We start from the raw sequence: 26,885 nt of genomic DNA, 5'->3' as shown, positions 1-26,885 counted from the left end.
AAGTAGACAAACTGATTAATTAATAACAAGGATACAAACAGGACTAAAATATATAGAATTATTTAACAAATGTTATTAGAACAATTTCTATTCATTTGGAGAAAAATTAAGTTAGATACCGATTTCACATTACATTTAAAATAAAAGTCAAATGTAACTGCTGTAAAAGTAATTGGGGAATATATAAGAAACCATCTTAATAATCTTGGGGAGGGGGGGAAGATTTCTTTCTTTTTTTTTTTTTTTTTTTTTTTTTGGTATTGGAAATTGAACCCAGGGAAACTTAACCACTGAGCCACATCCCCAGCACTGTTTTATATTTTATTTAGAGACAGGATCTTGCTGAGTTGCTTAGGATTTGGCTAAGTTGCTGAAGCTGGCCTCAAACTCACAATCCTCCTGTCTTAGCTTCCCAAACCGCTGGGATTATAGGCATGCACCACCGTCCTGGCAAACAGGGAGAAGATTTCTAAGCATGACATGAAACTCGGAATTATATAGGAAAGAAAATGACTATATAAATATAAATCAAAGTTAAAAAGACAACCATTATCTGTTTGCAACACAAAAGGCAAAGGATACATAATAAGACCTCCCAAATATTAGTAAGAAAAAGACAACAATCAATAGAACAGCCCAAGAGTATAAACAGATAATTTTTTATAATAAACGCAATTAGCTAATAACTATGTAAAAATATGTCCAACCTCACCAATGCTCCAAAAGTATAAATTTAAACATTTAGTCTATTAAAAATGTAAATGATTGATAATAAAAATTGTTAGCAAGGATGTTGAAAATGGGCACTGTCATCCAACACTGATTGAACAACAAATTGATACAAACTTTCTGGAGGACAATTAGCAATATATACCAAATTTCTCTATTCACAGACCTTCTGACTGCTTCCAGGAACTTTCCAAAGAGGAGCACAAGTATATAAAGTTTAAGTGTTTAAGAATGCCTACTGGAGTGGGGTTTTTTCCCCCCAAGGAGATTTTAAAAAAGAAAGTTGTAAAAAATGATGTTTTTTTTTTTCATTCAATAGACTGCTTTACAGCTGGCAAAAAGAAGAGCAGTGGTGTCAGGCCTGGTAGCACACTCCTGTAATCCCAGCAACTTAGGAGGCTGAAGCAGGAGGATCACAAGGTAGAGGCCAGTCTCAGCTACTTAGTGAGATGCTATCTCTAAATAAAAAATAAAAAGGCCTGGGGATGTAGTTGAGAGGTAAAGCATCCCTGGGTTCAATCCCCACTACCAAAGAAGGGAAAAGCACTGGTGAAAATGATAGGTCTCATGGAGCTCTCACCATGTAGCTGACATGTAGAATGTCACTTAACATACATACATCCATTGTGCCAACATGTAACGATACCCAGGTATATTGCTAATGGAAGTACACGTTTCTGTTGATTTAACTGTGTAGACAAGCATGCTTGCATGTATTGCTGGTATCATTTTAAAATGAACAATAAATTCAAGAGGAAAAGGACAGTGGTAGAATAACGTGCTGTATAAATGGCAAAGATGGATTATGACCACCAACCCTGTTCCCCACTCCCTCCCCCCACACAAGGCTAAACGACATTTCCCAGGACACCTGTATGCTGGGAGAGAAGGGCACACAGCTAGTCTTTGCCAATGGAATGTGAGCAGAATCGAGGTGCTCTTTCCAGGCTGAGAGGCTTTTATGAGGACATATGCCTTCTCAACCCACTGGGTTTCTCTGTCTTCCCTAAATGAAGGCCACATGTGGGAAATGGAAGCATCACAAGATGGAAGAAAGCTGGGTCCCTGAGTGCCTGAGTGGAAGCAGATGGACCCCTCCCCTCACTCCCACATTCTATCATCTTAATTCACTGAGATTTAGGATTGCTATATCACTAATACTACTTACCCCAAAACAATATCACTATTTTTGTAAAAATATAGAATTATAATGGCACAGAGAAACTACCTATTTTCTATTCTTTGTATTGTTTGAATTTTCTATAACAATTACAAATATTTCTACAATATAAAATAAAACTAGAACCTAATAGATGGTATGAATATTTACAAAGAAGAGCAGACTTGCCCTTCACTTTGAAGGAAACCAGCTTGGGAAGCTGCTCTTCCCAAACAAGTTCATTTGCAGAAAAGCCTCCAAGGGTGGGAAGGGATGTTCAACTCTTCCCTAGGGTCCCAAGAAGGGTTGAGTTTTTTGATGTGAGGATGAGAGCCTGGGACTCAGGCTCAGCACCTGGGTTGGGATCCTGCCTGACACCTACCAGGGTGTGACCCTAGTTATATTCTAGAACCTCTCTGAGCCTCAGTTTTATCCTATCTACCTTACAGAATCAATGTGAGAGCAAATGATTAAGTGTTATTAAAGTAGATTCATCTACTATGCAATAAAAAATGTTGAGACTATGTCATTCAATAAACATTGATTGAATGTTTACTCTGAAGTCAGGCATAATGCTAGTGGCTGGGGACACAGTGTTGACTTGCATGGCAACTTCAGGTCTAATTGAAGTCAGCCATAAAGTAATTGTGAATAATTGACAATTTAGCAAGAAAAATGTATGCTTTTCATATTACTTCAAAGTCTCTCAAAATATGACCTAATAAACTTAGGAGGGGGTCAGGTTTGGGAGAAGAGCAGAGGTTTTCATTGCTTACTATATTCCCACACCTGGTTCAGAGTCCTATGCTAGCTTGTAGCAGACCCTGAATAAACCCTGGTATCATTTCTTCCTTTTCCCAGAAGGACTTGACCTCTCTGCCTGCTCCCCTAGATCCCAGTACAATGCTGCTCACGTTTTAGAGTTTATTAGTTAATAATGCACTCTCCAGGTAAGACTACCTGAGCTCCTGGTTCCATGACCTGACCCAGTCAGAGTTACATCATTGCCAACTCACAGTCATTCTCATAGGATGGTTCCCTGGCTCTCACTTGGGAAAATGTGGCATGCTATTGCGGAGTATGGGCTTGCTTTGGCTCCACATGGCTCCTGCTTACCTGAGATGTAGACCTCATTTTTTAATGTCACGCATGCAAACTCCACCCACTTCTTATTCTCAATCTCCAGCTCATGCTCAGTCAATGGGAGCTTGGCCACCTCCAGGCGACTGCGCCTCAGGGGATCCAGGCAGGTTACCTCTGCCACAAACCGTTCGTCCTTTGTACAGCCACCAATGATCATGAACACCTCAGATTGGAATTCGTGCATCCTGGGCTTGGTGCGCTCCGAAATGATCTGAAAATCAATGGGGGACATATAGGCAGGATAACATGATGAAGCACAGCTCAGGCTGTGAAGCCATATGGAGCAGGTCCCAATTCCAAAATCTGTATGTATGACCACGTGACTTCACCTCAGTGTGCCTCTGTGTCATCTATACAATGGAAATTTTAGTGTTAACTACCTTATGGGTTTGTTGTGAGAATTAAGTAGCTTGATATATAGTGTGCTTAATCTTGAGCCTGGTGTGTAATGTGTACTCAATAAATGTTACCTATTGGGTTTTCTTTTATTTTGTTTTAAGAAGACAGGGTCTATTTGCCATCAAATGTACTTACTGCCCTCTCCCATGCTTCCTACCTGGTCTGAAGCCTTAAATTCTTGAATTTCATTTTGGGCTATTTCCCAGTTCCCCTGATTTCAATTTCTTAATATCTCAGATTTTGCTCTCCACCAACCTCCTTTTGGAAGGAAAGTCCTTTACAGTGACATATAGAGCAGAAACTTAGGAGGAAAAAGAAGCAGAGCCAGAGAGGCTGGGGAACTGGTCCTTACACAAGTTTATGACCCTTCAGAGACTTGAATAAGGAACTCCACACCACAGGTATTTGAATCCAGTTGTAAAACCAGGGGTTTGGAAGTCAAGTACACTGGGCTTCCATCACCTGTGGCCATGTGACTTTGGAGAAGTGATATAGTCTCTGAAAAATGCTTGTTACTGGTTCTGTGACTTTAGGTCATTGTGGACACTCTTGATGTCATGAGGTAGAGTGGGGCACCTGGCACATACACAACCCTCATCAGATTGTCCTGTCGGTGGGAGCAGTAGCAGATGTCAATGGATATCACTAGGAAAGGAAGAGCTGCCTCTTCCTGGTTGCATCCAATCCTTGGTGCTCAGTGGGGAGGTTCCTTGGGCGTACTGATGAGAGTCAGAGAGGTAGTGCCCCCTTGTCCACCGCCAAAGCAGCCACTGTTTCCTACAAAGTTAGGCTGATCTAACAGTTATAGAACTTTGATTTTGCTCACTGGTGTTGACAAATTGGTTACATTACCAAAGACTGAGTCCTTACAGGGTGAATTCAATGACCACAGTACACCCAAACTTGACTTTTCCATGAGTCTTTATTTCCTTGTTTTTCTGTCCCAAAGAATCAGCTCCAGTAAATTCTTGAGACTGGACCATGGCCATAGAGTTTGCAGCAGGACAAACCCTAAGCAATGGGCTGAGCCTGAGGGCATCAACAGTAGAAAGTAGGAAGGTCAGGAGGGATGCTCCAAGGAACTTGGAGTCAGTTAGTTGAAGACACCAAAGCAGCAGGACAGGATCTAAGCAATGAGTTGACACCAAAGACAAACTTTGACATTTTGCAACTTTCCTTCCAGCTACCAACCCTAGTTCCTGTCCCTAAATTTCCCCTACCTACGTCTGAGACACAACATCCAGCACCAATCTGGTCCTCTTTCAGAGGAGATTTAGGTGTGGTTGGGTTTTGTGTAAAGGACAGCATCATCCTTCAGAACTGGTTCCTCTGTGACTCTTATTTCAATTCTGACAACCAGGCCTCAGCCTTCTCTTGGAAGCTTCCTGTCTTATGCACCAACAACCTTCTGGGCAGTGGAGGCTGATGGGGACCTGGACTGGCAATGGCCTTACTTCCTGGCTCCCAGGGCTGACAGGGTATTCTTTGCTCCTGAATGTCAAATATCGGTGTAAACTAAAATTGTGGGTTTCAACACCAACAACTGGAGCTTATGGGTTTCTATACGCATAGAGTGAATGAGTGAATGGGGGGATGGATGGATGGATGGATGGGCAAATTAGGTAACCCAGCCCCTTACATGGATTATTGTTTCCATTCTAAATTATTGTGGTAACCATCCTCCACAATGGCCACAGTGATTCCTGCTTTCCAGTAATCACACCTTATGTAGTTCTCGTCACACTGTTCCAGAATTGATCTCTATGATGAATAGTAGAGCAGCAATGATGGTCCATCAGGCTTCAAGGGGCATGACAGCTTCCATTTTGGTTGCTCTCTCATTCTCAGAGGGAAGTCAGCTGACATGGAGATTCCCACATGGCAAGAAACCAAGGCCTCCAGCCAACAGCCAGTAAAAAAACTGATGCCCACCAACAACTCTGTGAGTTAGCTTAAAGTGTGTTCTACAACTCCACTTGAACTTTGAAACTACTGTAGCCCCAGCAACCTGACTACATCCTGGTAAGGGATCTTGCATCAGAAATACCCAGCCTAACCCCACCCAGGACTTGAGAATGTTTGCTGTTTGAATTTTTTTTTTTTTTACAGTGCTGGGGGTTGAATACAGAACCTTGCACATACTAGGCAAGTGTTCTACAAGTGGGCTCCACCAGCTGTCTGTTTTGTTTTAAACAGTTGAGTTTTGGGGTAGTTTGTTTTTCAATGATTGATAACTAATACAATTAACTAATACAATCATCTTGGTGATGTGATTGGTTGGATATGGAGAATTGCCTTGTAACTAAGCTTGTAACTTAATAGTGCTGAGTGCTGGCACTATCATCAAATTGCAAATTTGGTAAAATATTAAACCCCAAGGCTTGAAAGATGTCAATTTGAAGTCAGAGATATGAAAGTTTGTTGTAGATTTACATAAATATTTTCCAATGAATTGCACTCAACGATCAGGTCTAACCAGTTTAACTTCAGATTGTTAAAAACAGAACAGATAGGGCTAGGGATATGGCTCAGTGGTAGAGTACTTGCCTGGGTTCAATTGTCAGTACTACAAACAAACAAACCAAAATGAACAGTTGTACCTGACTAACTGCTCATTGTTCACAGAGTTATACTTGAGGACAAATAGAAATGACCATATTGGTCAACAAAGCTGTCCTTAAGAGTGAGCCTCTGCCTGCATCTTCCCATATCATACTTGTCAGAAAAACCTTTATAATAGACCAACTTAGTCCCTGGAAACTTAGAAAGCAATTAAATGAAGAGGCAACTTTTTTCTGTCCTAAAAAAACAAACAAACAAAAAAAAACTCTTCTAATGAAGGTTCCAGCTACTACTTTTAAACAAAATGTAGATCAACATTTGCTTTTAAGATTCTAAAATTTCTATCATTACCACCATCCTACAAGATGGAGAAGATTCTAGGGAAGAAGAGATGAAGGTTGGAAATGAAGGTTAAGAGGAGGAGTGTATTCACAAGAGTAACCTCCAAACTCACTCTACTGCCATCAGGAATAAACCCAAGATCATTCAAGCAGTGCATAGATTACAGTTCAAGAGACCAACTGGCAATGAGACCCAATTTGGAGATCTGTGATTGATTCAGTTGTCCAGAATATAAAATGGAAATGAGAAAGTGCCTTGTTCAGGATTTGAAGAAATAAGGCAGCAAAAGACTGAGACCAGTGAAACAAGAGATTTGAGTTCCAGAGAAGAAAATGCTTGATTGTGGGAGACAGAGCAACCATAAAGGAATTGAGTGAGAATAACACCAGCTTCCATTTGTGGGACACTTATCAGACACTAGACACTGTACTAAGCACTGTACTACACACATTTCATTTATTATTTTATTCAATTTTTAAAACAGTTCTGTCTCTTGTTAGATATTATTATCCTTGTGTTACAGATTAGGACTGAGCCTTAGAGTAGCAAAGTAGTTTGCCTGAAATTACACTGTCAATAAATTGTACAGTTAATATTAAAACCCATATCTGCTCACCACCCCACCCCACCCTCTGGACCTTGAAAACACAAAAGACAGTGAAGATGTGTAATTGTAATAATTTTTGCAGAAAACAGGATAGAGACTTTCTATATGAGAGGAAAACCTTTATTGCCTATATCTTAAGGTCTTAGAAAATAGCAGGTAGAAGCAAAAGTAACTAGCATGTTCAAGTATAGAATATTGGAAGTATAGTTAGCCAAGACTCTGTACTTTAAATTGACCTAAGAGAAACCTTTCTGCAGTTGTATGATACCCAGTGTGAATTATCTGCCAAGTTCCCACATATCCACCATGGGAAAGGACCTATGTGGGTGGTGATCTGGTCTTCTCCCATAGTCTAATTGTCCCAATGTCTCTGTCAGACCAAAAGGTTAGTGAGGCAGAGACTGTCTCATTAGCCAAATAAACCTCTTTAATTTTTAAATTATCAGCCTCCAGTTATTTTTTATAACAACACAAAATAGACTAAGACATAAGTTGATGTTCAGGATTTATCTGTGAAAAATGAAAGCACAACATTTTAAAATATATGGTTTGAGTAAAAGTAATTCTTATGGGGAAATTTTCAGCATTGATGCTAATATTAAGGGAAAAAAACTCAAGACCAGTGTTCTCAGCTCCTACCTTAATAAACTAGTAGAAGAGTAAATTAAATCCACAATAAGCAGAAGAAAGAAAATAATCAAGATCATAGTAGAAATATATAAATTTTAAAAAATAGGAAAACAATAGTGAAAATAAAACCAAAAGTTAGCTATTTGAGAAAATCAATAAAATTGATAAACCTCTAACCAAACTGTTCAGGAGAACAAAAAAACAAACAAAAAATAGGATATGAAGTTCCAATATCTGGAATGAGAGATTGGATATCCCAACAGATCCTATAAATAATAACAGGGTGATAAGAGAATACTATGAATAATTGTATTCTAAAAAACTCAGCAACTTATGTGAAGTGAAACAATTCTTTGAAAGACAAACTACCAAAGCTCATTCTAAAAGAAATGGATAACCTGAATAGAACTGTATCTATGAAAATTATGCTATTTGTAATTTTAAAAATCTCAGAAAGAAAATTTCAGGTTCTGGTAAATTCTACCAAATATTTAAGGAAACATTTCCAGAATGAATGAATAAAAAGTGGATCTAAGAATGACAGAGAGCTAGAAAAAGACAAACGGTGGGGTGGGGGGAAGAGCCAGAGGAGCCTCAGACAAATGATTGCTGAGCTACCTTTGGGTAAGGTTTTTCCCAATGGCCTAACAAAGAAGGCTTGGTGGCTAATCTCAGAACTCTTGTATAGTGACACATGTATATGGGTCTGCATGTGTACAAATCATTAGCAAGATGTCCCTATAGCATTACTTCCTGCCAGTTTTGTTCTTCTGTAATACACTTGCTCTCACATTTATAAAGTTTTGAATAAAAAAAAAAAATTCTTCAGAAATTGTTAAGGAGACCCAGGTAGATCCAGATGCTCTGTGTATTCACCATCCTGGTATTTGTCTAAGCACTCAGTAAACATTGACCACTAACTCACTATGCACCAGAGACTTGCTTCTAAGATCTGGAGATGAAAAGTCCAGTAAGTTACATTTCCTACTATAACAAGCTCTCTACCTAAAGGAATTTACAGATTCTGAACTCAAGGTTTACCACGTGACAGCTAGTGCTATAATTAAGGAAGTCACCAAAGGCTATAAGAACACACATAGGTCTCTGAAGAACATGCTTGAACTGAGTTTTGAGGTGGGAGTGGAAGTTAACTAGAGGAAGAAAAAGAAAAAGGCATTCGGATATCACCTGCCTTGGCCTGGAGACTGGACTACACTTCCACTTTGGAGAACAACAAGCAACACATCAGGACTAGAGCAGAACAGAGAGGTGGGAGATGATGCCAGGAAGCCAGGCTGGATGGGGGTTAGGCAGGAAGTGTGGTTTTCACCCCAGAAATGACAGGGATCCAGTGAAGAAGGTAAGCCAATGAGCAAGAGGCTCACACTTGAGTTTTAGATAATCCTACTGGTGGAAATGAATCAGTGTGAGACCACACTGAGAGCAAGAAGGTGAGTTCTGAGGAACTTTCAAGAAATTTGAGAAGGAAAGGATGAAAGTCTGAACCAAGATAATGTAACATAAGAATCCATCCAAGAGATATAAGGTTTCACCAGAGTGGACAAATTAGGAAAGTGGCATGCCTCTGGACAGGGCACGGTCCTTTCTGTGTGCATTGCCCCTCACCAACCTCCTGCTCTCACACAATTGAGAAGAGCAAGAATGAATCAGGTGTGGTGCTGGGTGGTTTCCTCTGTCACCCAATCCTATCAGTAACTGTCTGAAAATGTAGTACATCCCCATTTTACAGATCAGGCATTCAGGGCTTCTGGAACTTCTTGACTCAAACTTTGAACAGTATAGCATCTTCTAATTAATCTGGTTAAACATAGCATCTTTCATCTCTAACTCACCTCATTGCCAGAAAGGTGGTACATCCTGGCTTCCTGGAGCAGTGGGAAGACCTCTGGGCACTGTCTGATGAGAGGATCTGCTTCGACCGTCTCCACAAAGTACCACGGGTCCAGAAGTGGCAAGCGCACGTTCTCGAGAACACAGGGGAGCAAGCAGAGTCGCTCTGACTGTTTGTGGCGGACCCAGCTCATCACAGTCTCAAACACCTGAGCTTCCTCAGTCACATAAAGGTCGTCACTCTTCAAGATGTGGTACAGAGTGTCCACGGGAAGTTCAAGGAACTCCTCGGAGTTCAGAATCTGCACAAAGTTTTGAATGATGTAATTCTGAACTTGCTTCTTTAGACTGTCCAAAGAGTGTGTGTCTGCCAACCTCAGGATTCCAACACAGTTTTCTGGGTTCAAGGCTTCTGTGAGGAAGCTGGCGCAGGCATCCACCATCCGCAGGAACTAATGGAATAGAAGGGAGCAAATCAGGCCAGAAAGTGGACTGCCACAAGGATGTTTATCAGTGAGCTGTGTAGAGTAGCAAAAGCAGAAACAACCAAAACGTCCAACAACAGCCTAGATAAATTAATGATACATTGCTCTAGTCAACAACTCCATAATCATTTAAAAAAACACACATTATCATAGGATAATAAATGATGTGGAAGATATTTATAGTGTATTGAGGTTTTTTTTTTAAATCTATCACTGAATCTAATTGAGCCTAGATTTATTTATTTGTTTGTTTGTTTGTTTATTTATTTATTTATTTATTTTTGCAGAGCTGGGGATCAAACCCAGGACATCACCCATGCAAGGCAAATACTCTACTACTGAGCTACATCCCTAGCCCAAGTCTCTAGGTTTAATAAACCATTTACTGGAAATACAGTGGAAAGAGGAACATGCTAAGTGACACCATAAAAACACAATCAGCAAAATCCAGACTGTGGGAAATTCCCCAGGACAACTGATTCCGTTTCCTCAACAAAAATATTTACAAGAGCAAAAAGAGAAGGAGAGGGCAAACCTAAAGATAAAGAGATTTAAGAGACGTATCAACCTACTGCAAACTAAGTCTCCTGCAAAATTAAATCTCTGATTTAAATAAAGAATAAAATACTGTTGGAGAAATGTTGATAATGACTAATATTTGGTGATATGAAGAAATTATTAATTTTAGTATTATTGATTTTGGTACTATGAGTATTTTAAGAAAAAAAATACTTATCTTTTAAATCCTTATTTTCTAAGATTATATGCTGAAATTGTTGCAGATGAGAAAAGCATTTCACCAAATAATATGCTCATTTACAAGTCTATTTTTATAGAGAAAAATATATATGATGTAATCACTGAATAAAATAGACTAAAGATTAACAGTGTTATTTCCCTGTGCATCAATATAGGTATCTTAGGACAGATTATACTGCAGTAGCAAACAACCTTCACACCTCAGGGGCTCACAAAAGAAACGATTATCTCTCACTGTTACTGTGTGTCCTTCACAGGGCTCTTTATTCCAGGACCCAGATGAAGGAAAAGCTCATAACTGAAATATGCTGGTCTCATGACAGAAGGGGAAGAAAGATGGCAGAACCACACAAGAGCTCTTAGAGCTTCAGTGGTGGCTCTGTGCTATTTGCATTCACACTTAACTAGCCACAGTAAGTCATACAGCAAAATTCACCACCAAAGGAACAATAGTCCTCCCACATAAACAGGTCCCACAGAGATGGATAAGGTATTCAGTAAGAACTGTAATCCAAGGAACCACACTCTCTAATTAGACTATGAGAATTTTTTTCCTATCTTTATTTGCAATATATATATATATATATATATATATATATATCCTCTAAAGTGAATTAGTATCACTTCAATAGTTAAAAATTAATTGGTAGAATTATTGATTGGCTTCCATATCCCAGTTTAACTTATCATCATCCTCATGAGAATCTTAGTCTTTTGTGTTCGGACAGCACTTTACAGATTTTGAAGCAGTGTCATATCCATTATATTATTTAATGCCCATTTTACAGATGAGTTGTCTCAGATGCATCATCAGTCCATTCTTATTTGTTGTTCTATGGAGCTTAGCTTTTATCAAGTGCAGTCTCCTATCTTCCCTCTTTGTCCACTGGGCCCCTTGAAGGGTCGAGTTCACAGTGTGCTTGGGCAGGTCTATTAATGGAAGGAGAGGAAAGTGAAAGGCTGAGAGGAAGGGCATGGTGGAGAAGGCAGGTTCTGGTGAGAGGATGGATGGGACAGATCTGGCCAGGCAGGGGTGAAGTGTGCAGAGGAGGGATCTGGTGATAGGATATGGGGTGGAAGGGACATAGGACTGTGGAATCTGAGGGAAAGGGTAGGTACAGGAGTGGTCTTAGAGTGGACTGAGTTGACTCAGGTTCAGAGCATCCTGGAGACATGCATCCCTGACTTTCTGAATTGATTTCAACTGCAAAATATAATCTTTCCATATCAGACCACATCTTCCCACTGTCCATTTAGAAAATATTTCCCTGGGATTCAAAGTAAAGTTGGAGAAAGCACAACTTCTGCCTCAGTCCTCTTGTCTGTGGCTCCAACAGCTCTGCTCCTCGCTTGAGCAACTGTGTCAACGGTTGAGACCCAGAAGTCTAACACCTGTTCAGCTGTTTGCAAATTTTCAATTCAAAGAACAAAAATACACAACCAAGACCAAGTATCACCGAGCCCTCAGAACTTGCCACTAGAGTCCTATCTGGCCCTGCCCATGAAGACATCTGAGAGCTAAAAGGAAACTCTCTTAAACCGCGGCCTCCAGTGAAGACACCGTATCCACCATGCTAGCTTCACATGAGAGGAAGACGATATGAAGTTAAACAGATATTTCTAGAAATTTAGACTCTCCATAGGGTGCCATTTAAGGCCTGGTAGCACTGGTTGTCTCTAGGAAAGGAACCTAATGGCTGGGTTCAGGGTCAAAGGGAGAATTACTTTTCATTGCTTACCCTTTTGTAGCCTCTCTCATTGTGTATAGGAATTACCTTTTTAAAATAGACAAAGTTTCTCAGGAGCAAAGACCATAACAGGAAATACACAAAATGCTAATAATGATTGTAGATAAAATGTTTTGTTTGACTTTTTAATATTTTGCTGTATAGACAATGTTTTCCATACCAAACATGACCATTTTAAAATCAAGGAAAACTTACAAAAATATTTTTTATGGTTTTAAAGTACACAATGAGAAAAAAATCAACTTAAATGTAAAAAAACAAAACAAAGACACCTACTATATGCCAAACTCTTTATACTAAGAGTTATTTAATCATCACAATAACATGATGAAATAGATATTTGGGATCATTCCTTGTTTACAGATGAAGCTAATAAGAAATAGAGCCAGGGCTGGGGTTGTAGCTCAGTGGTAGAGTGCTCACCTAGCATGCATGAGGCACTGGGTTCGATCCTCAGCACCCACATTTAAAAAATAATAATAAAGATATTGTGTCCATCTAAAACTAAAAAATAAGTACTTTTAAAAAAAGAAATAGAGTAAAAGAATGAACTAATCTCATCTAATTCCAAAACTGTGTGTTTTTGCATTATTTCAAGGTGCTTCAGGTCAAATAACATGTGGAAGATGGGGGGGAGGGGGCGGGGGGGGGGATAGGGACTGGCAGATCATTTGTACACTTCACCACAGAGCTCAATCTAATCTGCCCCGACACAGGAAGGATGGACCAACAAGATGCCAATTTCCATCCCTGTGTGACACCCATTGATAAATGAAAAAGGAAACAGAGACAAAATCAAATCAAGTACTAAAGCCCATGTTTGTTAGAAACATTGATCCAAGCTTGTCTCTTTCCACTCTGAAACTGTTAATTCAGCCATTAATCTACCTGTTCATAAACCAATATATATTGAGTATCCATTAAGCTGGACATTCTTGACTCATGCTAGATACAGATGGTTCCTGGGACATGAGAGCTGATAGACCAGAGGAACAGAAGACACTAATCAATTAATCACACAAAGAATGTACAATTACAACTGTGACCAGTGCTATGTACCCAAGTCCAGTGAGTCCACTGTCTGAAACCAAAAATAGTCCTCCTCCAACCCCTCAAAGCCTTCCACAAGCTGGCTCTTGACATCACCATGACCCTCCCTCACAGTGCTGCAGCCACAGCTAGACCCATTGTCTCACCTCCAGACATTCCCTGAGAATCCCTGTTGTGCCTTCTGATGCTCACGCCATCTGCTTGGCCCGCACAATCCTGCTTTTCCAAGACTCTGTTAAAATCCCACATTCCTCAAGAGCCTGACTTTTAAGGAATGACTCAGAATAGCTCACCTGATTTTTCAACACAGGTTTCTTTTAAGTTTACCCAAGAAGGAGGAAGAGGTGATGATACCTGATGACATTACCATGCTGAGGATCGAAGACCTCCATAGGGATGTTTTCTTCACTCACAGGTATTAAAGCAGAGACCAATGGTTTGGCTTCAGACAGTCTGTAAACCCCTACAAGTGTACACAAACCCTTGTTTGTGCATGTAGCATTTTTCTGAGAACTGAGTTTTCAGAGGACATTGAGTTACTCCCTGGTATCCATCCACCTGAGGACAGAGCCAACAAATGAGGGAGAGCCCTGTCTGGTTAGGCTAGGCTTGGAACCTTCCCCAACTCTGAACATTTTAAATTCTGGGTCAAAATTGTGTAAAAAGAAAGGAGGGGGCTGGGGATGTGGCTGAAGCGGTAGCACGCTGGCCTGGCATGCGCAGGGTGCTGGGTTCGATCCTCAGCACCACATAAAAATAAAATAAAGATGTTGTGTCCATCGAAAACTAAAAAATAAATATTAAAAAAAAGAAAGGAGGGAAATGGAAAATCAGGGGATGGAAAAGAAGTAGACAAATTCTACCTCTCTATGGAGTTTTTTTTTTTTCTCCCTCTTTGATAGCTTCCAATTCCCCAACACAAAGTGAATTCTTCTCTCCTCTCTGCTCCACTGGGTTATGCCTGCCCCTTCTGTGGAGCACCTGTGTTCTGCCTTGCACTCTGGCCAGTTGAGACTAGCATCTCAAAGGTGGGTTCTAGGTCATATTTGTGTTTTTATTTCCAGCAGCAACAAAAGAAGAGAAAGGGGGGAAGGAGAGATAGAAGGAACCATTTCTCAGACACCTAGCATGTACTAAGATCTATGCTAAGCACTTTTCTATCTGTTATTTCATTCAACAAGTAAACAAAGAGGATATTAGTATTACCATTTGTATAGAAGAAAGAGTCAAGAATTCAGAGTTAAGAATGTTGCCCGAGGGCTGAAGTTTTGGCTCATTGGTAGAGCTCTTGCATGTGAGGCACTGGGTTCAATCCTTAGCATCACATTAAAAAATTAAATAAACAAAATAGAGGTATTGTGTCCATCCACAAATATATATATATATATATATATATATATATATATACACACACACATATATATCATAGATATAGATATAGATATAGATAGAGAATGTTGCCTGAAGTCATTCAACTAGTGGCAGCAAAATGATCCTCACAATCTCTGCTTACAGGCTTAGGAGAGCACTTCTGAGGCCCTGTGTTCAGTCCCCAGAACTACGTATAAGTGTTCACACGCAGGCACATGCACACACATGCACACACACCCATGCACACACATACACCATTTCTTCTTGCTAACTCTCCTCACTCAACATTACTCTGACAGTGTAACGTGCACTGTCAAGCTAACAAAATGCCAGAAGAATATCAAACAGCTTTATGAGCACAGGGTGGGCAGGGGGCTCCAAGTTATCTATGTCTCCCCAAAATATGTGTTAACAACACTTTTGAGTGTCAGCATCCCATGATCCTGACCAAAAACTAGAAATTGGTTGATGTGATGTACAGGGCAATCATGAGAACAAGAATTTATTTTTTTAATACTTTTTTTTTGCTTTGCCACAAGATTTTGCAAGACCTTAGGGTAAATGTTCTTTCTCAGAGTATACCCATGACACATGAACTTGTTAGAGCTGAGATGACAGACAATGGCAACAAACTGCCAACTTCCTGTTTGGGGAGACATGTGAACAAAAGACTGCATACAGCCAGCACCTGACTCTCTTTCAGAGAGACCAAAAATATGATCAAAGAAACCACTTGAGACATGACTGCAGTTCCCATGAGAAATATCTGTCCCAAAGAGGCAGATATATTTGTATTTCCAGCAGCAACTAGCAAAAGGTCTGACAAATGATATATTTGTATTTCGTCTTTTGAAAAACATCTTGCTATTCAGATTATATGTCCACCTTTAATTGGATTACATTTTAAAGTTTTTTGAGTTCCTTTTATATTCTGGATATTCATCCTCTGTTAGATAAGTAATTTGCAAATATTTTCCCCCATCTATAGGTTGTCCCTTCACTCTATTGATTGTTTCCTGTGATATGCAGAAGCTTCTGAGTTTGATAAAACCCCATCTAGCTAATTTTACTCTTCCTCAAAAAAATAAAAATAGATCCAGCCATCCCACTTCTTTTTATATATCAAAAGGAAATGAAATTAGTTTACCAAAGAGATACCTGCATGCCCATGTTCATTGAGGCACTATTCACAATAGCTAAAATGGAATCAGCCTAGATGCCCATTTACAGGTGAATGGATAAAGAAAATGTGGTATAAATACACAATGGAGTACTATTCAGTCTTAAATAAGAATGAAATTCCATCGTTTTCAGCAAGATAAATAGAACTTACGCAGAAAGATAAATATTTTGTATTTTCATATGTGGAAACTTTGAAAAATCAACCTGGGATTACTAGATTGAGAAGGGGTAAGGAAAGGGTGAAAAAAATTGGATTTAATCAGTGCATGCTGGATGCCTATATGAAAATATCACACTAAATTCCATTAATATATATAGTTTACACATGTTAATAAAAAATTTAAAAAGAGGATGCACCCTAATGTTTCTCATCTCCAACCTCCTCTTCCCTTCCCCTTTACATTCTCCAAAACCTTGAGACCTTAGAGACTTCTCCCACGTGATCCTTCATCTCCCTTGAGGTGCCTACAAATCTGCTCCACAGTAACTGAAGTATTATTTTAGTCCAAATCAGCATTCCATCAACCCTAATGACTAAGTGGCCTTGGAGTTACTGCCCCCAGTCCCTTAGGATGCTCTCATTCCCCTCCTTTCAGTTCTTGCTTTAGTCTTATTTGAGAGGTCTGCTTGTTCCTGGAAGCCATAAGGAGAGGGCAGGAAAGAAAGGAGGTAAGACCTGCAAAAGATCCAATCACTAAGGTGGGACAAGTACAGAGAGACGCTGCCTGGAATACTTTCCCCTCAACCCTGCCACCACTTGTTGAACTCTTACCCAGTCTGTGAGGTCCAGTTCAATGTTCCTCCTTCCTGTCTGGAATGTGCTTGGATCAGCCACTGGGTGGGAACACTTTGGGAATCTTTGTTTAGAGGCTTTGGGGGTAGGGGTTAGAAGCCTATTATGGAGTCAGAAGTTCTAGATTTAAACTCCAGATCATAGCTTCACCACTTGATGAACTGAACTGTCTCTGAGCCACAGTTTCCTCATCTGAAAAGTGTTAAGACTTTATCCAGATGACAGTAAAGAAATAGTTGAGCCAGGAGCAGTGACGCACACATGAAATCCCAGCAGCTAGGAGGCTAAAACAAGAGGATCACAAATTCAAAGCCAGCTTCAGTCACAGTGAGACACTAAGCAATTTAGTGAGACCTTGTCTGTAAATAAAATACAGAATAGGGCTGGGGATATGATATATGAGTTCAATCCCTGGTACCAAAAAAGAAAAAAGAAATAGTTGAGCTGATTTTCTTACCTAGGGTGATCAGCTACTCCAGTGTTAAGTGGATATAATCTAATCTGTGGGTCCCCCGTCAATGACAACAGAAATCTATTTGCACATTACCTACTTTTTACTATGTGTGTGGCGCTTAGTAGATACTTTAAATTGAAGCAATTTATTGGTATTAGCATGTGGAATTCTTCCTCCTCTACTCAGCCATGACATTTCTAAGAGCCAGGCCAAGTAATATTCATTGAGTTCTTAAGTAATTTATGAGGAAGTCCTACTACTCTGTAGTAATAAACAAGAATGACACATTCACACATTCATTCACACATTCACTCATCCAACCAATATTTATAGAGTGTCTACTATGTTCCATGGATTAGAAAGTCAGGAGCCAACCTAGGCAATTGGTTCGGCCACTGGCCACAAGACTGTCTTCCACATAGGTCTCACGAGCATTCATTTGTCACACACAGAAGAACTAACTAGAAAATAAGCAACGTTGGAATCTTCACCAAAGTCTCCTCAAATGGTCACCATGAAAAGAAGTCATGTCGCTGCTCTTAGGGTACCATGGAGGTATCATGTGACTCTTCCCAGGCCAGGCAAGATGACCAGCATCCCCCTTTCTTTTCTCACAGAGAACCACCTGTGTTGATTTTTGTTTTTTGTTTTTCTTATTCTAAGCTGCTGCTTCTAACCAACTGCTCTGTATTTTAAAAATCTTTCTCTTCCAAGATTAAATACAGGATATGCCACCCTGACCTTACATCTTCTTACTGCCTTGTAGATAAGCTCCCAAGCCCTAATTTTTTTTTCATGAGTTTTTATTTAAAAAAATGAAAAAGTTAAAGTAAATGAGTAAAAACAAAAGTAATGAGCATGGTGAGGTTCTCCAAGATTGAGAAATCTTGCCAACTTTATACAGTCGTTGTCCGGTGTCTATAGCTTCTTACTGGCTGCTTACCTAGAACTCAGAGCCTGGAGGTCCAGTTAAGGCACCCTGCTGGGTGATATTCATCTCAAAGACATCATCTCACAGAAAAGGTCCCCTGGCATTTCCTTTTAGATGTCTCTCTTACCTTTATCTCTCCAAAAAGTACTCAGAGAAGAGCTGTTTCTCCTATAACCAACCAATAAATTTTGGTCAGCTTGCTTCAAAAGTCCTGTAGTGGGTAGATCAGTCAGTACTTGTACACAGTTCCTGACAGGAACTGTCCCATGTCAAGCCATACCCGATTGGTTTGAGCCACCAGTCTGCACACTAGCCAGCAGCTAATGAAGTTGCTCTTCCCAAACAGCGAGTGTTAACTGACTTGGTCAACGATTTGGCCCTTTCTGGACTGGAAAATTCTGGGAAAACACAATTGATGGGTAACAGAAAGAGACTAAGAGAAGACCTAAAGGGACAGGCAGAAAACAAACTGAGTCACCTCTGTGGTGTGAAGAAACCTTTACTATCAGGTGGGGTGGGGGACATGTGAGAACCTCACAGCCATTGATTTCAGTTCAACGAAGGAGGTGCCAGCTTCTGTGGGTGTTCAAGAATGACCATAAATATCAACTCCAGCACACTTTTCTTTACCTATGACTGAGTTAATTGAAATAAAGCATCTGTTCACTTCATACCATGTGGACATGATAAAAAAATAAATAAACTTAAACATGGTACTTTATAATCCTAATTTGGGATGGGGAGGATAACAACAAAAAGATTTAGGGATGTTGTCAGGAGTGGTGGTGCAGACCTGTAATCTCAGTATCTCAGGAGGCTGAGGCAGGAGAATTGCAAGTTTGAGGTCAGTCTTGGCAACTTTATAAGGCTAGGGATGTGACTCAGTGGTTAAGCATCCCTGGGTTCAATGTTCAGTACCAAAAAAAGGAAAAAAACTTAGGGATTCTTAGGGAAATGTTCTTATAGCTCAGTGTCAGCCAGTTTATCCAAGGCACAAACTATGCAAAGTAAAGTAAAAATTAACACACAAATTATGGGAAGAGACTTTTCTTCAGCATCTATTATATGTCCGGTACTTTGCATACATCATCTCATTGGATCCTCAAAATATCACTCCTTGGAAGGAGAGCTAATTTTACAAACAACTTAATTTTTACATCTTAATTTTACAAACAAGAAAGCTAAGGCTCAGAAAAGTAACTTGTCCACAAGCACACAGCAAACAAATGGCTGGCTTGGGGTTTAAACCCAAATCTGCTTGACTCTGAACCCATGGTTTTTCCCCTCTACCCTCTCTGCCTCATCTGAGACCATTATGGAGAACAGGTCCCATCTCAGGAGACTTTAATGATATTATGTGGCTATTGAAAACACAATGCTCTACACACACCGACCTGTAACAATCTCCAAAATATGTTATAAAACAAAGTAGGATGTGAAATAGAGTATATCAACATCTGTGTCTGTAAAATGAGAGCAATGAATGGGACTGATATATGTGTATATCGTCTTGTATGCACATAGAACAGAAAGAACAGCAAGACCTCACTAAGAGTGACAATGGCGAACCCTCACTGCCTTCCCTTCAGCCTTCCTGAAATTGGAACATGGGCATGTTTTACCCATTCCAAAGAATAATTCTTTTAAAACTATGAAGTGATTTCAGTGACCTATTAATTTTTATCCTTCACACACGAAAGGAGTCCCAGTTTGTTTTTTCAAGTTTGACTTTCTTTTTTATTTTTTGTGACCAGTTTTTCATATCTGAGACTTCGTAGCAAGTAGTCCAGAGAAATCAGTAGGTTAAATGGAGACCCAGAAGTCCACAGAGTGTTTCTCTAGTTTTCTTAAAATAGCCTCAGGGAGAAACTTACTTTTTTTTTCTTAGAAAGAGATTTGGAAAAATTTTAAGGTTAGATTACCAGAGTAGAGGAATCAACAATGAACAGAGCCTGTCCTGTCTCTATCCTATCTTCCTTCTCCCACTTCTCTTGTTAAAACCAACCTCTCTATTGAGGCTCATCACCTGGAGAAGATGGGGAAAGAGGAAGAGGAGGAAGCAAAGGAGGAGGTGGAGAAGGGAATTGGAGAAGAAGATATTTGATGCCAAAATAATTCCAGATATATAAATATTTAAATATCAAAGCTGTAAATACAAAAGATTAAATGAAGTTATAAGTGAATAAGCATAAGAATGAGCAATGGAAGGCCCTTCTAAATAAGCCCTTCTAAAAATGTATACCAAAAGCAAAAAAATCAAGGAAATGATGAATAGATCTGACTAAATACTTTTGTACGTGGAATAAAACTGTAATTAAAAATTATGAGTCAAATGACCAGTGGCAAATATTTTCAAAAGACATTATAAAAGATCACAGTCTTTAATATCGTAAGAGTTTTTATCTCTTGAAAAATCACCCAAAACTGAAAGGAGAACAAAAAAACAGAAACATAAAACACCATCCTCAATGAAACCAGGCGGCATCAGTAACCCCAAACCACAGAAAACAAGAGACTGGCAAGTGACTCTGCTGAGAGGGAAGGTCAGGCCTAAAGGGGAACAAGCTTGCCCCTCTGAACCCAAAAGAGCAGGACTATTGAGGTCTTATGGAAGAAGGAAGGCCAGGGTAGGCGCCACTGACAGTAGGGGGACAGATGAATAAGTTCCTGTGCCTCCTTTCACCCCCTAACTCCATATGGTCTAATAATTCCTATCCCACTCCCACTAGAAAAGAAGATTTAATTTCTGGAGAAGTCATGCCCAAAGAAGCTCTAGATTCAGGGACACCAGAACCTGAAGAAGACACACACAGGCATCATATTGAAAATATAGGGGTTAAGTGAAGATTTGCACACAACACACACACACACACACACACACAAACTAATACATGTAGTTGGCTTATAACCCTGGAGCAGGAGAAAAGAGCCTTGTCTGGAGAAACTGAGCAATCCTAAGAAAAGCCCAGTAGGTTCTAACATTTGGGAACCCCCTATAAAAAGAAAACTGGCAGGCTAGCTGAGAGCACTGGAAAAACTCTCCTGTCCACTGGCTTTCCACCCTGGCCTATGTACACTGAGCTTCAAACTAGCATATTAAGGCCTCTATCCAAAATATGACTAGATTACCAAGAATCAAATCATCAGAGGGTGCTGGGAGCCATTAGCCAAGTAGGTATGACAATTTCCTTGCCAGCGTACCCCATGTTGCTGACATGTTGCAGTGACATTGAATGTAAGTGACCTTGCTCAAGGACCAAGGCAGATTAGGGTGTTCCCGGTTTTAAGATAATCTTGTTTAGGGCGTTCCCAGTTTAGGTTCCAGGTTTAAGGTTTAAGATTATTCCTGCTGGGAATAGGGCGTATCCTGCTGCCTGAGTTCCCCTTGAGTTCTCACGGGATTCAGACAGTATATTTTGGAGATAGAAGCCCAGTGGAGGTGAATTTGGGAGAGAAGGAGGATTTGGGAAGAGAACGTGGATTTCCCCAGAACGTGATTGTAGACGGCTGGTGTGAGTTCGGGAATAAAGAGTTGCTGTTTGAATCTACAAGCTGTGTGGTGGCTCGTGATTGTGTGCCCAGCCAGACTGCGGCATTTGTGCCCAGCCAGACTGCGGCATTTTGTGGCCCGTACGGGGAACTTCTGAAGCTTAGAGGTAAGTGAAATTTCTCACCCCTGAGGAAGAGAGAAAGAATGGGTGAACATTTCAAAAAACAATGTGTTATTGTTTTGATTTATTTTGTTTTTATTTCAAGTTGCCTGTTCCTAGAACTTTCTCAGGCAAACTGGGGAAAATGGTTGACTCAATGTTTGAAGTTGTTTGCCTCCGAGCAAGAGAAATTGTTAGAGGAAGGAGGCACCCCAGTGAAACCAAGAACAATTAGGGCATATGTTGATACAATACAAAAATGTAGCCCATGGCTTTTTAAAGACGAGTTATTAAGTATATCAATGGGACCATCATGGTATCCTGTAGAAAGATTTTTCTTCAACAAGAAAGAGATGGCTAGTTCTGTTTACTACACTTGTCTAAGATCTTGGTTTTTACAGACATCTGATTAATTTACAAAGCTAAAGTGTTAAAATATCAACCACTAAATATAAAATCAAGTACTCTTACTTATTAAGTTCCATAAGGTAATATATTTAAACATTATGTGTGTTTTCATAAATTGGTAAATGGAAAAAGGTTTAATATTGCTTTGTGTCTGTGTCTTTGCTAAAACAAGGTTACTAAGAGTTAAGATTCTATCGTGTAATTTATATACAAAGAGTAGAAAAATTTTCAGTTGGGTTTCAATTATAGTATTATAGTATCATAAAAAACATGAAAGTCTTTCATCTTATTAAAGTGGAGTAATTTGTCTAAATCAGAAATTTTATAAGAGTTGTTTCAAAATGTGAATTTATAAAAAGGGTTAACGGTTAAAAAAGAGAGAAAAAAGATTCAAGATGTGGAAATATATTAATATAAAAGGTTAAAGGAAAAAGAAATGTTTCTAGATGAGATAATCTCTGTGTGGTAAAGTAAAAAGTTGTAAAATGCCATTTAAAAAGATTTTGAGGAAACTAGACTTACTTTAAAAGCTTGAGAAAAGAAGAAATAAAAAAAAGGTATTTGTACATGGCAGATTGAGACAAAGTTTCTCAATGGAGTTAAAAAAAAAAAAAAAAGAAGCCTTTGGTTGAAGGGCAGCTATGTAAACTAACATTGAAGCAATTTAAACAAAATCTAACCCTCTTTTAAAAGAGTGAAGCTGTAGGTGGTGAAAAAGTACATTTAAAAGTACAGTATAGATGATAATTAAAAGGCTTAAAAGGTTAAATTGAAGATGGTTAAAATGCCTTCATGATGGAGGAAAAAGGCTTAATCTTAAAGGCATTACTTTAAAAAAATGGGAAGATAACAGGATAAAAGATATTTAGATAAAGAAGATTAAAAATTTAAAGTGAAAAACTTTAAAGACAGAAGTATAGAAAGTTAAAAAGAATAAAGATAAAGAATATGTAGAAAGATAAAAAAAATGTAGAAAGACAAGAATTTTAAACCCACAAAATAGGAAACAAGAAAACTAGGAGAGAAAATAAGCAACTAAGGGTAAATATAAAAACCTTAGAAAAAAATTAGAAGATAGAAATAAGAAAAAATGGTTGAAAATGTCAAGTAAGGTATTACACAGATAGAAAATGCAAAAAGCTAAGACAACTATTAGATACAGACATATACTTATTAAAGCAAAAAGAGGGAATTGGAAAGGGGTATATATCCCCCAAAGTTAATCTTAAAATAACCCTTTTTACTCTAAACTTTTTAAATTTGGATTCATCAGGACTTAGTGCTGCGGAAAGGCATATGTATCCAAAAAATGTACATAAGCCTAAGGTACTTTGGAAAGATATTCTAACAGGACAATGGAAAGGTCCTGACCCAGTGATTGTCTGGAGTTGGGGTTTTGTTTGTGTTTTTTCACAGGGAGAACAGCAGCCCATTTGGATTCCAGAGAGATTAACTAAAACAATTTCTACAGATTGAAAAGAAGATGATTTGACTCAAATCCATAACAGCTGATATCCAGAGCTCCAGCTTGGCCATTCTTACATCTGCGATAGTGATTAACCAGTGATGCAATTTTTACTTCCTTGCCAGCGCACCCCATGTTAGTTGTGGTAGTGCTGGCATATCTTTGCTGATGGTGTCACCAGTGATGCAATTTTTCCCAAGGAGCCGTCAATTGGCTTGGTGTCGTGGCATTTCTGTATCCTCCTCCCTTCTGCTAGTGATGGTCTAAAATTTGGGGGCCAATGGCTTATGCTGGACCGGTAGTCAGTGACGGGTATGATCCAATTGCAGTGGTATCAACCTAAGACAGGAGGCTGACGCCTAAAGGTCAGTTTTCCGATGACGGGTAAGAACCATATGTTGAATTGGACAACCTACCAGGCACGGTCCTTAAGCCACATTAACCTCACTCCCCCACTGGCACCAAGGCCAAATTTGGGGGCCAACAGAGGTGAGGCAAAGAACCTCACCCCCCCACTGGTGCATAGACCTATCCACAAGTATGGCTGTATGCTGGACCGGTAGTCAGTGACGGGTATGATCCAATTGCAGTGGTATCAACCTAAGACAGGAGGCTGACGCCTAAAGGTCAGTTTTCCGATGACGGGTAAGAACCATATGTTGAATTGGACAACCTACCAGGCACGGTCCTTAAGCCACATTGCTTGTTGTTTAATTAATCAGAAGGGGGGAGATGCTGGGAGCCATTAGCCAAGTAGGTATGACAATTTCCTTGCCAGCGTACCCCATGTTGCTGACATGTTGCAGTGACATTGAATGTAAGTGACCTTGCTCAAGGACCAAGGCAGATTAGGGTGTTCCCGGTTTTAAGATAATCTTGTTTAGGGCGTTCCCAGTTTAGGTTCCAGGTTTAAGGTTTAAGATTATTCCTGCTGGGAATAGGGCGTATCCTGCTGCCTGAGTTCCCCTTGAGTTCTCACGGGATTCAGACAGTATATTTTGGAGATAGAAGCCCAGTGGAGGTGAATTTGGGAGAGAAGGAGGATTTGGGAAGAGAACGTGGATTTCCCCAGAACGTGATTGTAGACGGCTGGTGTGAGTTCGGGAATAAAGAGTTGCTGTTTGAATCTACAAGCTGTGTGGTGGCTCGTGATTGTGTGCCCAGCCAGACTGCGGCATTTGTGCCCAGCCAGACTGCGGCAAGAGGGTATTTGAAGAAACCCTCTGTGGTAGGTGGAATGTTGGGCCCCCAAAAGTTATGTTCATGCCATAATCCCCAGAACCTATAAATACTACCTTGTGTGGCAAAGGAGTGAATATTACTTATATGCCACACGACATGATTAAGGCAAGGAGCTTGAGAGGAGGTGTTTCTCCTCAGCATGGTACCTAAATGTACTCAGATGTACCTTTATAAAACACAGACACCTCCAGGGGACCTGTGGACAAAGAAGAGGCAATGTGGCCACAACGGCAGAGATTAGCTGTGGTCACGATAGAAGAAATGCCAGAACCCACCAGACACTGGAAGGGGCAAAGAAAGATTCATCCCTAGAGCTTTCAGAGGGAATACATCCCTGCGGACACCTTGATGTGGAACTTCTGGCCTCCAAAACTCCAAGAGGATACATTTCTGTTGTCCTAAGCCACCTTTGCCTCCAGGTCAAACCCCCCTCTCCTTTCTCTCACAAAGATACCAGCTATTATAGTCTTATCTCAAGATATTTAATTATATCTGCAAAGACCCTCTTTTCAAATAAGGTCACATTCACAGGTTCTAAGGATTAGGACTCAGACATATCTTTCTAGGGAACATAACCCAATTCACTACAGAACTATTTATATGAATTACTTTGAAAATCCATAATTATTCCTTCAGTTTTTCATATCTGTTTCCAAATGACTTCCAGAAAAATTTCTACACACTTCCACCAGCAATGAATGAAAGTGTCTACTTTCTCTGGGTCTTGCAAATGCTAAAAAGTATGCTGTATATACATATTGTATATGTTTCTGATAAGTCTCAACATCCAAGCAATGAGATAGTCTCTTCCTGAATCCACTAGACTCAATTTCAATGGTATGACCTTCGACTCAGGGATGGGACCCCTGATATAATTGTGGATGCAACTGACATCATCTATGGGTCTAATTATTTTATGAAGTTAAATATAATTATTGTAACCACATTGAAGCCAACATAATTGGATGGGAAGAAATACATGTTATATTAAAATTAAACTTAATTCTGAGGGTTTTCAATGATACCCCATATTTTTCAGTCTTGTTCTTTCAGTCACTACACAGTGTAATCACAACAGGCCCTGTTTCCCCCAGAACTTAGACATCACTGCCTGAGAAACTGCATGGTATTGTAGCAAGCATGTGGACCCTGGAATCAGAAAACCCAGAGTTCAAATCACAGCCGTGTCAATCATTCTCTGAATGGCCTTATTTTCCCTGCTCATGAATGGGGAAATAATCACCTCTCCAGGTTGTACTGAGAGTCATAGGTTATGCATATGAAGCACTGGTTGCAGGTCTGGCTCCAGTTAGACTATTGCAAGACGTGTCATTGTGCCTGCAGAACCATGTCTACGTTCTAGGCACCCAGATTCCCTGACTTCATCTCATGAAGGAGTCAATGTCCCATCTCACCACCTCTCATAAATTTTCTAAATGAACATCTTCTGACTTTCAAGTAAGCACAGGCCCAGCTAAGTGTGTGTGTGGTGGGGTGAGATACAGGCCTGGGAGCCAGTCCAGGTAGGTCTCTGGGGACTGCTGCTTTCACCTGCCTGAGAGAAGAGCACCAAGCCCCTTTGTTCACACACCTGGAAGAGGTTGGCAGCTTCCAGGACCCGTTGGACGTTCTGCTTGGTGATGAGCGCCTTGCTGGTGTATGTGTAGTCCAGGAGCGTGTGCATAGTCTCGGCGTCCACCCCTTTAATGATGATCCTCTTCTCATACTTTTCCTTTAAGTCATTGCAGAACATGGCCCTGGAAGAAAGATGAGTGAATATGAATCCTACTAGGACCCTTGATTCCAGACCTAAAGAGATCCTTTTTTAGACTTGTCTGTCCTCCTAGAACAGTGGGGGTCCCCAAGATCAGAACCCTGGCTATGGCTGTTTTTCCAGCACCCACCACACATCAGACATTTAGTCA

The 26,885-nt window shown here is 39.9% G+C and overlaps 1 protein-coding gene across 2 annotated transcripts in view; it reads right to left on the bottom strand.

Moving 5' to 3' along the window:
• The window catches only part of Klhl6 (kelch like family member 6), a 68,362-nt gene that overhangs the window by 12,666 nt on the left and 28,811 nt on the right, over positions 1-26,885 (bottom strand). For both annotated transcript variants that reach the window (XR_006855720.2, XM_046462602.2), the window contains exons 2-4: positions 26,552-26,717; positions 9,425-9,874; positions 3,005-3,242 (exon numbers count right to left, since the gene is read on the bottom strand). Coding sequence is in view for 1 of the 2 variants with exons in the window: in XM_046462602.2 (XP_046318558.1) it covers positions 3,005-3,242; positions 9,425-9,874; positions 26,552-26,717 (854 nt within the window). In the remaining variant the exon portion in view is untranslated. The remainder of the gene's footprint in view (positions 1-3,004; positions 3,243-9,424; positions 9,875-26,551; positions 26,718-26,885) is intronic.

This window comes from Marmota monax, unplaced genomic scaffold (genome assembly GCF_021218885.2).
Source record: "Marmota monax isolate L192 unplaced genomic scaffold, Marmota_monax_Labrador192_F-V1.1 WCK01_AAM20220418_F8-fsc00100, whole genome shotgun sequence".
NCBI classification, from domain to species: domain Eukaryota; kingdom Metazoa; phylum Chordata; class Mammalia; order Rodentia; family Sciuridae; genus Marmota; species Marmota monax.
The sequence above is the reverse complement of the archived record's forward strand: the minus strand, read 5'-3'. Positions and strand labels throughout refer to the sequence as shown.